Source organism: Petromyzon marinus, chromosome 54 (genome assembly GCF_048934315.1).
Source record: "Petromyzon marinus isolate PM22_M1 ecotype Great Lakes invasive population chromosome 54, UKy_Petmar_22M1.pri1.0, whole genome shotgun sequence".
In the NCBI taxonomy this organism is placed as follows: Eukaryota; Metazoa; Chordata; class Hyperoartia; order Petromyzontiformes; family Petromyzontidae; genus Petromyzon; species Petromyzon marinus.
Window position 1 is genome coordinate 9700102 of NC_133720.1, and position 12443 is coordinate 9712544.

Consider the following 12443-nt stretch of genomic DNA (forward strand, 5'->3'; position numbering starts at 1 on the left):
AAACTGCTCTAGAGGCGTTGTACACCCCTAGCTGCCACTGCTATTCTTTGGCGTAAAATAAAATGTTTCGCTCCGGATGACGCTGCAAAGTATTATCTGTATTTTGATTTAGTGTGCTGATCTTAAAGGTGCATTGAAAAATGTGATACTCCGACTGATGCTTCTGTTGTTGTGGAGTAACTCATGCAGCCCGCTATGGCTCTAGGATTTGGTGTTACATGTTATTTATGTAGTTTATTGTAAAAATTCGGTCACAGTCCCTGTGATCACTGTTACGTTGCAATTATGGCTTTATTTTTTGGTGATTTCGAAAAGGTTTTTGGTTTGGACATGTTTGTTTTGTTGTAGTACGGAGTTAGACTGATGGCCTTAATCTAAGTTTTCTTGTGGTTGTTGTTGTTGTTTGACTTGCATCCCACTGGGATTTTTTTGCACACAGCGTTGGTGTACGGTGCTTTTTCTCAGGAATATTTTGCTGTTTTTTTCATGGATTTTCTGTTTTGCACAGTCACAAAGTCACTTTAAGATGTTTTTCTTGTTCGTGTTTTTGTTTTTTTGTTTGTTGTGGTTGCACCCGATTCAAGAGCGGAATGGCTCACAGGGCTATACCAAAATAAATAAACTGAAAACTAAAAAACTGAGTACTCGTTGTTTTTTTCGGTAAAGTCACGTAGGTAAAATAAAATAAAACAACTAAATTAAATCACGACGTTTCGGAGGCAACACAAGCTTCCGTCTTTTTTTTGTGGATACAGCGAATTTTGCTGCGCCTGTTCCACCTGAAGACGGGAGGCTTGTGTTGCCTCCGAAACGTCGTCATTTAATTTAGTTGTTTTATTTTATTTCACCTACGTGACTTTACCGAAAAAAACAAAAGTGTATGGAATCCTTGCGGTCACGAAAGCTTCAAATCTAGAATGAAAAACTGAGTCCCATACGAGGTGGAGCTCCGCCCACCCCGCGACACTCCCCGCCCCCTCGGCTAAGTAGCTCCGCCCCCCTTAACCCCCGCCCCCCCGCCCGCCGCTTGCCGCGCGGGGCGATGGGAACGCGGCTCCCGTTCTAATTCATAAAATGGCGGCAACGTCGTCGCAGGAGACGAACAGCGACGATGAATTCGAGGCGGGTTTGACGTTTTTAACGTTTTTAACGTTTGACGCCGGATACCTTTGTTGCTGTTGTTAAAAAAAAAAATCCCATTTTTTGTTTGTTTGTTTGTTAAATCGTTGTAATTTTAGCGTGAAGCCGCGTTTGTTTCTCCCGGCAACGTGAATCTGCCTCACGGTTTATTTTTTTATTTTATTTTTGTCGCGCGAGTTGACCCGTGCTTGTTGTGTTAGCGAGTGTACGATGTCTTAAGGAGTTTGTGAACATTGTGGGGTTGCGGTAGTGCCGTGGCGGTCAGCGCGACGAACCCGGCCACCCGAGTTCGATTCCCGCTCACGGCCACCGCCCGCAGCGGGTGACAAATTCTCTGAACCGGTGCTGGGCCTCCCACTAGGTCGACTCGGCCTCAAATGACTACCCCGGTGCGGTGTGTAATAAACGTCGCCGCCGGGGGAAGACAAAGGCGGCCGGGCGTGGTGTTGGCCGCCCAATGCCCCTCGGGGCGGATCTTTGTTTTTGATGGCCGTGAGAGTTTTAAAATTCGTCTCGACCGAGGAAGTCTCCGCTGCGCGTGAGCGGCTTCCGACTCCCCCCCCCCCCCCGTGTATCGCCGTCCCTCGTCGTCTGAATTGGTCTTTTATTTTGCTTGGTTGTTTCAATGTTAAATAGACGTCAATTAGCAAACCCCGCGAATTGTTTAATGTTTCTAATTAAGCGGGGTGTGGTTTAACGCGGGTTCGTTGTTAAATGACTTGGTGGTGGGGCGGGCATGTGTTGTTGTTTGTGTTGATGCGAGTTTGGTGCGCGCGCTCGGTCTCATCTACAAGTGCGGGAATGTGAACAACGCTGATGTTGTTTAAAGTCATCATTACTTGTGGTTATTTACAGCAGTAAGTGGTGTGAGTGTGACGGTGGTGGTGGCGGCGTGTTACGTGTAAACGTGTTCAAGTTACCGCCAAGGTTAGAATTTTTTTTGTTTATCATCGGCTAATGAATGGCTAGAGGTTTAACGTATCTACAGCAACAACGTTAGCTCCATCTCCGTCAATTCCATTGTCAATTTCCGTAACTTAAAACAGGAACATCAACTATATGAACGTTAACTGCATGAACAACTCGTCAACATCGCCTACAGCGTGAACATCAGCTTAGTCACCATCAACAATGGAATTGTCAACGTAACCATCGTCCCTTCCATCACCGATTCCCAGATCGGTCGTTATCATTAGCAGCTAGCACCATCAACTCTAAACTAAAAAGTATCGTCATTATCACCACCACCTGTAGCATTAACAGCTCTTAAAATCGGCCAATTTACCGATGGCATCGTCAAATCCTTCAACCGAATCATCCATAGTCCATCATGAACCCCATCATCATCACAACCATCAACCCTATGGGGGTTGACCCTATGAGGGTTGATAAAAAAAAGTGAATACTACCACCATATGCTGAAATTGAAGCATATCGTGGTCCTACGGGTATATTGTTCCCCGCCATAAGAATGTGGAATTGTCATCACCCTTCTCAGGACATGATGATGTGTAGTGGAGCCCTGTCTTAATAGTGCTCGTTCTAGCAGCACGTGCGTGTTTATCTGTGTGTCTGTGAGATGTATTTCGGCGTGGCTTGTTTGACCATTTGAAAGCCCGTAGTGGCGAGGCAGTGCGTGGACGTCAATTACTGCGATGTTGCGAGGCGGCCTCTCTCGCCCCTTTTAATTCGCTGAGTGTGCTCTATTTTCGTCCGTCTTAGTGCAGTCGGGACGACAGCCTGTGGAACTTTAGTCTAGTCTTCTCCATCTGTATAGATTTCATTGAGTAATTATTTTGGTCTATTTGACCGAAAGCAGTCGAACAATGCATGCCACTCTTTGTTATTATGTCAATAATTGAACTCTGTAAATATTTGCGTTTTTATATAGTGTGTGTATACATAGTATAGCCAATTACCGATTTAAGTTATCCTCGGTTCATAGTCTGTTTTCACCCAGATGAGTTAATTTGGTCTTGTCTCAGTCATGCCTTGCATGGCTTTGGGTGGAAAAGTCACGCCCACGTTTGACGACTTTTCATCGACTCGCAGCCACCACCATGGACCAAAATAACAAACCAAAACAATGGCTTTCGCGACAAATATTTCCAAGAGCCGGGGAACCGCGCGAGAACAAACTTTTAACCTCTCCCCTCGCAGGTGGAGGCCATCCTGGACTGGCGAGTGCGGCGTGGCCGCGCCGAGTACCTGGTGAAGTGGAGCGGCTACGGTGCAGAAGAGAACACGTGGGAGCCTCCCGAGAACCTGGCTAACTGCCCCGAGCTGCTGAGCAACTTCAGGGCGCGCACGCCGCAGCTGTCGAGCCCCGTGCGTAGCCGCCACGGCACGCCGCAGGGGACCCCGCGACGCAGGCCCCAGCTCCCCGATAGCCCCCCCGGGTCGCCAACCGCACGTCCACCCATCAAGGAGGTTCGTTTAGTTGTTTTTTTTTTGCTTGAGTAATTATGCCGAGCAACGGGGGGTGGTGGGGGGGGCGGCCGTGTAATACGGCGAGAAAGACAGGGTAACAAACGGCACTATTTAAAGTAGTAATAGATGAGAGTTAATGCTTCACTTCAAGTGAACGAGGTTATTTTAAGAGCTATGGGAAGGAATTCCAAAGGCCCAAACGCCAAGCGGGCCAGTGTTACATGTGTGTTTTTGGTGTTGCTGATGGGATTGTGGTGGTCATTGTGAGAACGGAGATTGATTTTTATCGGTTAAGGAAAGGTAAAAATTGTGGAATGTTGGCTGCCTTAAGTAATGTGCAATGTTTTGTGAACCTTGAAGCGCGGTCGAGATCGTATGCAACGTTGTTAGACATGGAAAAGACCGCAGATTCATTCTGAAGGGCCGTCACCCTCCTCCCTACAAAGGGATGTGGCGAGACATTAAACGATTGGAAGCTTAATTTCCGCTTGAATCGAACGTGAGGCGGAGGCGCGCGATGGCCTGGCACGGCAAGGTTAAGGGCTCCCTCGGGTCTGGGGTCGGTCGGTTGGGCGCGCAATATTTTCCCGTTGCCCCACCAAGCAAGCGATGTCGTCACCCAACCCCACCCCTATTTATAGTCGTTGCATCATCATCGCTGCCACTGCCGCTCAAACACACACACGGTTGACAGGCGCCTCTGTGTGTATATTTGCGTGCAGTGTCGCGGTTAGGGCACCGCGCTATGAATCCTGCTCACAGCCAATATTAGTAACATATTTAAACTGGTCCTTGGACTTCCCTAGGTCGCCTCAGCCTTAATTAAATAAGTACTTGGTGTTGGGTCATGATGCTGAGCGTGCTGACCGGCCACAACCACCCACCCACTTGCGTTCTATTCGAGCCTTAATTGTTGCTCACGATCAGCGATCGCCCCAGCGGTCTGTTAAAGCCTAGGTAACAGGGATCACAGGTGGTGCACATGTCATTAATTTAATCCATAACACATGGGTCCATCCTGTAGCTTACCAGCGAGTCTTGAACACATTGCGTGGCCTCAGAGTGCACCTAGCCTGGCAGAAGCATTGTGTTGACAACGCTGTGTGTTGGTGAATGGTTGGCTGTTGCTTGTGTCTGTGTCCAATGGTGGGCAGCTGCCGGGCAAACAGGTGGAGCAAGAAGCAGAGCTCAACCACGCCGGGGACACCAGCGCAGCGCTTGACACGCGCACACACAACGGCACGCAGGTTAGCATTCACTGGGACAGTGGTCAGTAGAGCGGCGGTTAGTTGGTAAAACCGATTGCTGCTTCAGCAACAGCTGATATGCGTTGCTTGACCTTTGCCCAGAGCTGCACCATTACAGTGAATGGTCGCCGACGACCGGTGGCTGAAGGTGACGTGTATTAGGGCCGGCATGGCTCACGTGGTGTGTGCCACGTGGGGTGGGCGGTTGGGCGGCCTGTCGAGATTTATTTTCGGTTGTTTTTGAAAGGCCGAGCGCGGGGGAGGAGTTTGCTTTATAGTGGAGCCACTGTGTGTTTGTGCACGGGCGTGTGTGTGTGTATATGTGTCATGCTTTGTTGGAGTCACCAGTCAACCTTCTCAGTGGGAGGTCGCTCCTCCTCTGCTGCCCCTATTGTCTGTAACTCTTCCTCCTGGCCATATGTACTCCCAACTCCCTACCTCTGTTAAATTCGATCTCTTCTCAAAATAACATAAATACATATCAAGTATGCCTTCATGTGCCCCGTGACACAGGAGGATTCCTGCGAGGATGGGGGCGTGACACAAGATGAGATGGCGCAAGAAGACAGGGCCCAGGCGGTACCAGCACAGGACAGCGACATCGACGCAGACGTGGAGGATGGGAGTAGTAGGTGAGCGTCACGAGGCTCACTCGTCCATTACTTGGGCATACAACGCACCTCGCCCACCGCTTCACGTGTACAAAAACGTGAATTGTTTGAAATATGAGAAAAATCTGACGTATATTTTTAGTCGATCCCAAAGTGGATGTGTATTTGTTTTTAGTTTATTTGAGGGCGCCACAGTGGTAAGATGCTTACTGCCTCGCCTAGTATCCGGGAGGTCGTGGGTTCGATCCCGACCCTGACGCCTGTATATTTGGAGTTTGCATGTTCTCTCCGTGGTTGCGTGGATTATTCTACATGTCCTCTGGTTTTTCCCTCCACATTTTGAAAACATGCGTCTTGAGTATTTGGCTGCTTACAATTCTACATAAGCCACTTGGTTGAGAGCTCACGTGTGGCCAGGTCTCTTCTCAAAACGAGCTTTACAGCTCGGTGTGCTTTACCTGGTAAAATAAAAAAAATAGTCGTAGTAGAAGAGGCCAGACTGGTGCGTGCCTAGGCTAGTCCATGCCATGCTATATTGCGCAAGCTCATTCGCCCGAGTGGGTGGGTGGGCGGACGAGCGGGCGAGTTCATATGATGGGCTCTTTAGAAAGCGGTCTCGTACTATTAATAGGCTCACTCACTTGTAGCGAATTTCACGCCATCTATCCAAGTTAAATAACCCCCCCACCACCACCCTTCCCCTGGCACGGCACACCCTCCCGCAAATACAGGTTATAAATAGGAGCCACCATGCCCTCGTGCCACACGTGTTCATGTGGCGGCGAGCGCGTGTGGGTGAATGTGTTTTGTGCGCACGTGTAAACAACGCATGGATGACGCATGCAGAACCCGGTCCCTGGGAGAGGCGGGGCTTGCTTTGCCATGACAGCAGCAGCGACACATTACCGTGGGTCCAGATGCCGTGGTAGGACCCCCCCCACCCCTCTCCACCTTGTTCCTTTGCAAATTAATATTCGCTCAGCGCTAGAGTTCAGCAGTAGACTAATAATTGTTTAACCCTCCTACTGCATTACCGATGTTCAAGGAAACATATTTGTTTCAATACCTGTCGACCCATACGGTTTACCCGTATTCTTGTTCAGGGAAATTAAGTTTTCAGGTCCATACGGCGTACAGCCGTTTCAATACGGGAAAAATATTTTTGTCTTTGTTTGTCTTTATCCCTTTTAATGGGTCGAGGATGAACGTTGAGCTTTATAAGAGCACGGGGTGACCAATACGGTCTGAATTGGTCTGTAATAAGGTAGGCACTGATATGGGATTGACAGGAATGTGTTTCAGGCACTGGCAATGTATGACACGAGCTGCGGTGGCATCTGTATAAATCCACATGGTGTCACGTGGGCCTCTGCCAATAAAGCATCACCGGATAGTTTGAGAAGTGGGCTTGGGCAAGACGCGTCGTGAGAAGGGGTGGTGGACGATGGTCAAGGACAATAACGGAGTGGCAGCCAAGGAATGGAACGCGTCTTGGAGGATGTCCACTGAGGAGATGGAGAAAATGAATCGGGCTTGTGCAATATGGTGGCAGCTTTGGGGTGCCTCCAACTAGCAGTGGATTGACCATGGCTGATGGTTAGCTTTTTAAAATAGGTGGTAAGAGTGAAGCAATTCTGCAGCCTATCACTTAAATCTGCAGGGTTGACAGGTATCCATGTGGCACGATGCTGCCTAATTATTTCCACGGCCTTGACTTATCACGTTTTAATCATGATAGTAGTCTGCCATGGCGTAAACATTCTTGATTTGTTGTCTTGGCGGTGATGGTGTGTGCTCCTGCCCACACATGGCTGGTGGTCTCCGCTTTTGAAATGTTTTCTGTCTCATCGACCGCTCGGTGCAAGCGTGGGGGGTGTGATAGCAATGACGCATTGTCGCCTCGCCGGGTTCTCTGAGCAGCGCAGTCGGGTCCGGCGGGTTGGTGTTGCACAACGGAACTGTTACGGGTCTCGTCTCGCGGAGTCACCTACGCACAACCAAGTGTCTCTCTCTGTCTCTTTGGTGACCAACCTAGCGCAGCAATGCTCGAAGCGGAATCCCAGTGAATTAGTGGTCCCAGGAAGCTGAATGGGTTTGACATTTTACACTTGGCCAAATGCGAATTGTTTTAGTTCATTTCAAGTGATGGGGGATGTCAGCATAACCAGTTGCACAATTGGCTGCATGGGCCGGCAAGGAGCGATTTCCAAGCCAGTGCAGTAACGGGTACACACACACTCGGATACGATAAACAGTAAAGACTGCACGCGACACGAACCCTAGGACATCGTACCAAATAACACGCGGCACGACCCGGAAACACATCAGAGTGCTACATAAAACCGTAAAATTCTGCGCAGTGATAGAGATGGCATGTGGGTGGGTGGTGGCGCCATAGTGTTTTTGTCGGCACTGGGAGGTCGGCTTCTACTGGTTCCACCGTGCGTCGACTCTTGCCCCGTTTCACCTGCAGCGACCCGGAGCTCTCGAAGTCCTCCGGCTCTCCCACACGCCCGTCCGCGGCAGCTCTCGCTGCGTGTCACCTAGTTGTCACACGGCGTGCGCGCGAGGATATTAGAGCAACACGGGAGACGTGACCAACAGCGGTACGCAAGCAGAAGCGTGCGCACGAGGGTCGCGCCGTACATCCTTTGCATGCGCGTGAGCGTGTGGGATCGGCTGACTCCCACCCCTCGTCATCATGGCTCTGGCCAAAGTGGTGGATCCGTTTTATGCTTTTGATGTTGTTGACGAGCGATTACCCAGGCGTAAGTGGAGCAGTGCTAGTGGTCAAGTTGGGGGGGAGTGCGCTTGGTTTGTTGAGGGCTGTCACATCTGGTGAATACTTGGTGGGGGCACAGCTTGCCTGACTGTACAGGGCGCTGCTGGTGCTGCACACACTGGGGGTGGCTTTGTTGGTGGCGCAAGCGGTAAGAGGTTGAGAAATTGTATCGGACCACTACTGGCGATATACACAAACTGCATGCGTCCATGCTTGACTCAACATTGCATGCCATTTCATTAATGTCATGTGGTGCATACATTGTGATGTTGACCTTGCTCTTCACAAATAACTTTGCGTCTCAGGTTATGGACCATGAGCTGCAACATCTATGATGCGCGTGTTTGTAACTTTTGCAAGTCCCCACCTGGTGCACGTGCGCCTGTAACCGGCGCCGTCTTCATTTACTCGGCAACTTTTTTTTTTGTTCGAAGGCTTTGGATTTTATTTAGTCAGTTAGGCAGTCAAAAAAAATTGTCTATACTTTATTACATGCTGGTGAGTGGTGTGGAATGCTTTTATTGTAAGGCTAGCCATTTAGTGAACTCTAAAAAATATACATAGAGCCAATTACCTTTTTTTATCTTCCTCAGTGCACTGCAGTTTCAGTAACGTAAATAAATTATCTTGTCTGTCTTTGTACAGTTCCGTCAAAGTCATGCTTTGGTCTTTGGCGGGTAGAAGTCGAAGTCGGTCATGCTTGAGGATTTTCGTCCACACCTTGGCCGAGGAATATTTTCGACGCTCGGTAACGAACGCTGCACCCCACGGCCGGTCCCATGCGTGTGCGGCGCAGGCTGTTGGACCCCAGCGGCCTGCAGCGCTCGAGCTCGCGGAGGCGGCGCCGCATGAAGCCCGTGCGGCAAGACACAACGGAGAGCGAGGACGACGCCAGCGCCGTGGTGAAGCGCCCGCGCTGGAGCCTGCGCCTGAGTCCGCACCGCGAGGGGAGACCGTCAGCCGAGGTACAACGCGCGGCAGTGGTGCCGGAAGCGCCCTCTGGCACACCGCCACCTGTCCACCGCGCTCTTATGCTCGACCGGCACTGTGCCGAGCACATGCATGCTTCCTTGCGACGGGGCTGTTAACAATTGAACCTCATGGCGGGACCCCGGGGTCCCGAATAAACGAAAGTCAAAATCGTAATTTATTTCTGGCGACTCGTCCCACCACGCACATAAACGCCGCGACCCACCTGGCGCGGATCATTCTGTTATGTCGTCCAAGCGCAGCGAGGACGAATGCGCAGAAGAAACAAAACTTTCAAACTTTGATTAGCGCATCGTGTAGAGCTCATCGAGAGGAATAGATTGCCCTATTGTTCGCCTTCAACAGACCTAAACTAATGTTGCAACGCAGTTTATGCGAGAGCCGGGGGCTTATGGGACCCTGGGGTCCTGCCATAAGGTTAAATTCAGGAATGTCATTATTCTCCCCCTCCCTATTTGATTCAATAATCTATTGTCTCATTTTTGCCATCTCGTTTCTTGGGTCTGGGGGCATTGGCTCCATTAAAATAAATTAAACAAAATTATCATTTGCATGAACGTTCAATAATTCATCGTGGTACTTCGGAATCGGTATGCGGTGACGAGCGTAAGAATGCACTTGTGAAGCTGAACATCGCCCATTCCTACAGACGAGCGGTCTCCGATGCTCCCCCTCCTCCCGTCGTAGGAGAGCACGTCAAGGGTGCGGCCCCTCTGCGTGGCCCACCCGGGAACGGCCGATGCCTGCGATGGGCCCAGCGAGGCCCAGGGTGCCGACAAGGTGGCGGCGTCGTCACAGGTCGTGGGTGGCCGGCGCAAGCGCTGGGCGCTCCCGGCTGCATGCACCGTGGGCATTGCACTGCTGCTCCTGCTGGTAGTGTACGGTGTTCTGCAGCGCGATGGGTAGAGCACTTGTATTGAGAGTACGGGCGCGACCTTGTCTCCCCCGAAAGCGCCGTCAGGGTGCGTTCATTGTCATTGTTCTCGTCTTGTTTCTCGATGTGGCCTCTTAAGTGTTGGATGCACTCTACTCAGAGGGGAAATTCTCTCTGAAACCGCATTTGTATTTTCCGTGTGTGTAACCGTACACCTTGTGCATCCGGGTCTGTGCCCCCTCCTGTGCCTGACTGCAGGTTTTATATATTTTCCGCCTTTTTTTATTTTATGTTACCAGGAGAAGTATCAGCCGAGGCTTTGGCAGTTTTCTGGAATTGTCAAATAGCCCAATTGCAAAAGTCTGATTGCAGTTTTTGCAATCTTAAATTCGTGGCAGACCACACCAACTGTTAACGTTGACCGAAAATGCACAAGCGTTTGCCGTATGTTGCACTTTTGGGCAACTTCATGTGAAATGTTGAGATTTCCTCAGCATTTGACTTCAATTGAGAGAACACAGAAAACATGCCCCCCCCCCTTCAAAACCACTGCAGGACTGTCTGTGCAACAGAGCGCCTCAGTGATAGCCCTGAGCTCTTGGACTGGCGTGAATACCAAAATGTACAAATGCTCGGATTTATGAGAATATCACGAGGGTAGAAAGTGCGTTGGCTTTTTTTGCAAGCAGTGTCGATTCGTTCAGTGCGAATGATTTTAAGGTGGCTTCTGACGGGCGCTGCGCGCTACATGTGATCAGTTCCACCGTGAAGGGCAGCAACTGGTCCAAGAGGCCAGGAATTAGGTTAATGTGCAACACGCACCATGCACACAAATGTCGCGGTTTATTGTCGATCATGAAGAAATGTAATAGCTCCCCCCGGACGTGTTTCCGGGGTTATGTGCTGTTGAGCATGATGTCCAACGTTTTTCTCCGTGTGTTTGGAGCTTCGGAAAGTGAAATGAACAGTTCGCTTGCCCTCCCCCAATCTCATGCTGAACAACAGCGCATTGGGGCTGTACAGCGCATTGGGGCTGTACAGCGCATTGGGGCTGTACAGCGCATTGGGGCTGTACAGCGCATTGGGGCTGTACAGCGCATTGGGGCTGTACAGCGCATTGGGGCTGTACAGCGCATTGGGGCTGTACAGCGCATTGGGGCTGTACAGCGCATTGGGGCTGTACAGCGCATTGGGGCTGTACAGCGCATTGGGGCTGTACAGCGCATTGGGGCTGTACAGCGCATTGGGGCTGTACAGCGCATTGGGGCTGTACAGCGCATTGGGGCTGTACAGCGCATTGGGGCTGTACAGCGCATTGGGGCTGTACAGCGCATTGGGGCTGTACAGCGCATTGGGGCTGTACAGCGCATTGGGGCTGTACAGCGCATTGGGGCTGTACAGCGCATTGGGGCTGTACAGCGCATTGGGGCTGTACAGCGCATTGGGGCTGTACAGCGCATTGGGGCTGTACAGCGCATTGGGGCTGTACAGCGCATTGGGGCTGTACAGCGCATTGGGGCTGTACAGCGCATTGGGGCTGTACAGCGCATTGGGGCTGTACAGCGCATTGGGGCTGTACAGCGCATTGGGGCTGTACAGCGCATTGGGGCTGTACAGCGCATTGGGGCTGTACAGCGCATTGGGGCTGTACAGCGCATTGGGGCTGTACAGCGCATTGGGGCTGTACAGCGCATTGGGGCTGTACAGCGCATTGGGGCTGTACAGCGCATTGGGGCTGTACAGCGCATTGGGGCTGTACAGCGCATTGGGGCTGTACAGCGCATTGGGGCTGTACAGCGCATTGGGGCTGTACAGCGCATTGGGGCTGTACAGCGCATTGGGGCTGTACAGCGCATTGGGGCTGTACAGCGCATTGGGGCTGTACAGCGCATTGGGGCTGTACAGCGCATTGGGGCTGTACAGCGCATTGGGGCTGTACAGCGCATTGGGGCTGTACAGCGCATTGGGGCTGTACAGCGCATTCGCAAAAAAACATTTGCTGGATAATGAACTAAAATATTGAATTGTGACATGGAATGGGAGTGACCGAGACCAGAGTTGTGCAGAGGTGTGTTGCATATGAAAGTGAATGAAATTGTGAATATGGGCTATGCCAAGCAGATGCCTCCTCCTACCCTTCCCTGTAGTATTCGTCTGTGTCCTCAGCTCTCCGATGTGTTTGAGTTGTAGCACGTGTTGGTCAGCATGTCATAGTTATTTGAAGCTTCCAGCACTTAGAATAAAATTTGAGACAATGATGCTGAACCAGCCGTGGTATGACCCGAAAATGCACGGGAGAGCGATACACGGCACAACCCCGCGAAAACCTACACCGTGGCCTTAGCTGCCACTGCTGCCCTGCACTGTGG

The 12443-nt window shown here is 50.9% G+C and overlaps 1 protein-coding gene across 1 annotated transcript; it reads left to right on the forward strand.

The window, feature by feature from the left end:
* Positions 1-1007: 1007 nt before the first annotated feature.
* On the forward strand, positions 1008-10620 carry LOC116954244 (uncharacterized). The gene is made up of 6 exons (XM_032974821.2): positions 1008-1122; positions 3301-3570; positions 4725-4817; positions 5331-5449; positions 9007-9175; positions 9888-10620. Exons 1-6 carry the CDS (start codon positions 1075-1077, stop codon positions 10104-10106), a joined length of 918 nt encoding a protein of 305 aa, XP_032830712.1. The 5' UTR covers positions 1008-1074; the 3' UTR covers positions 10107-10620.
* Positions 10621-12443: the final 1823 nt, after the last annotated feature.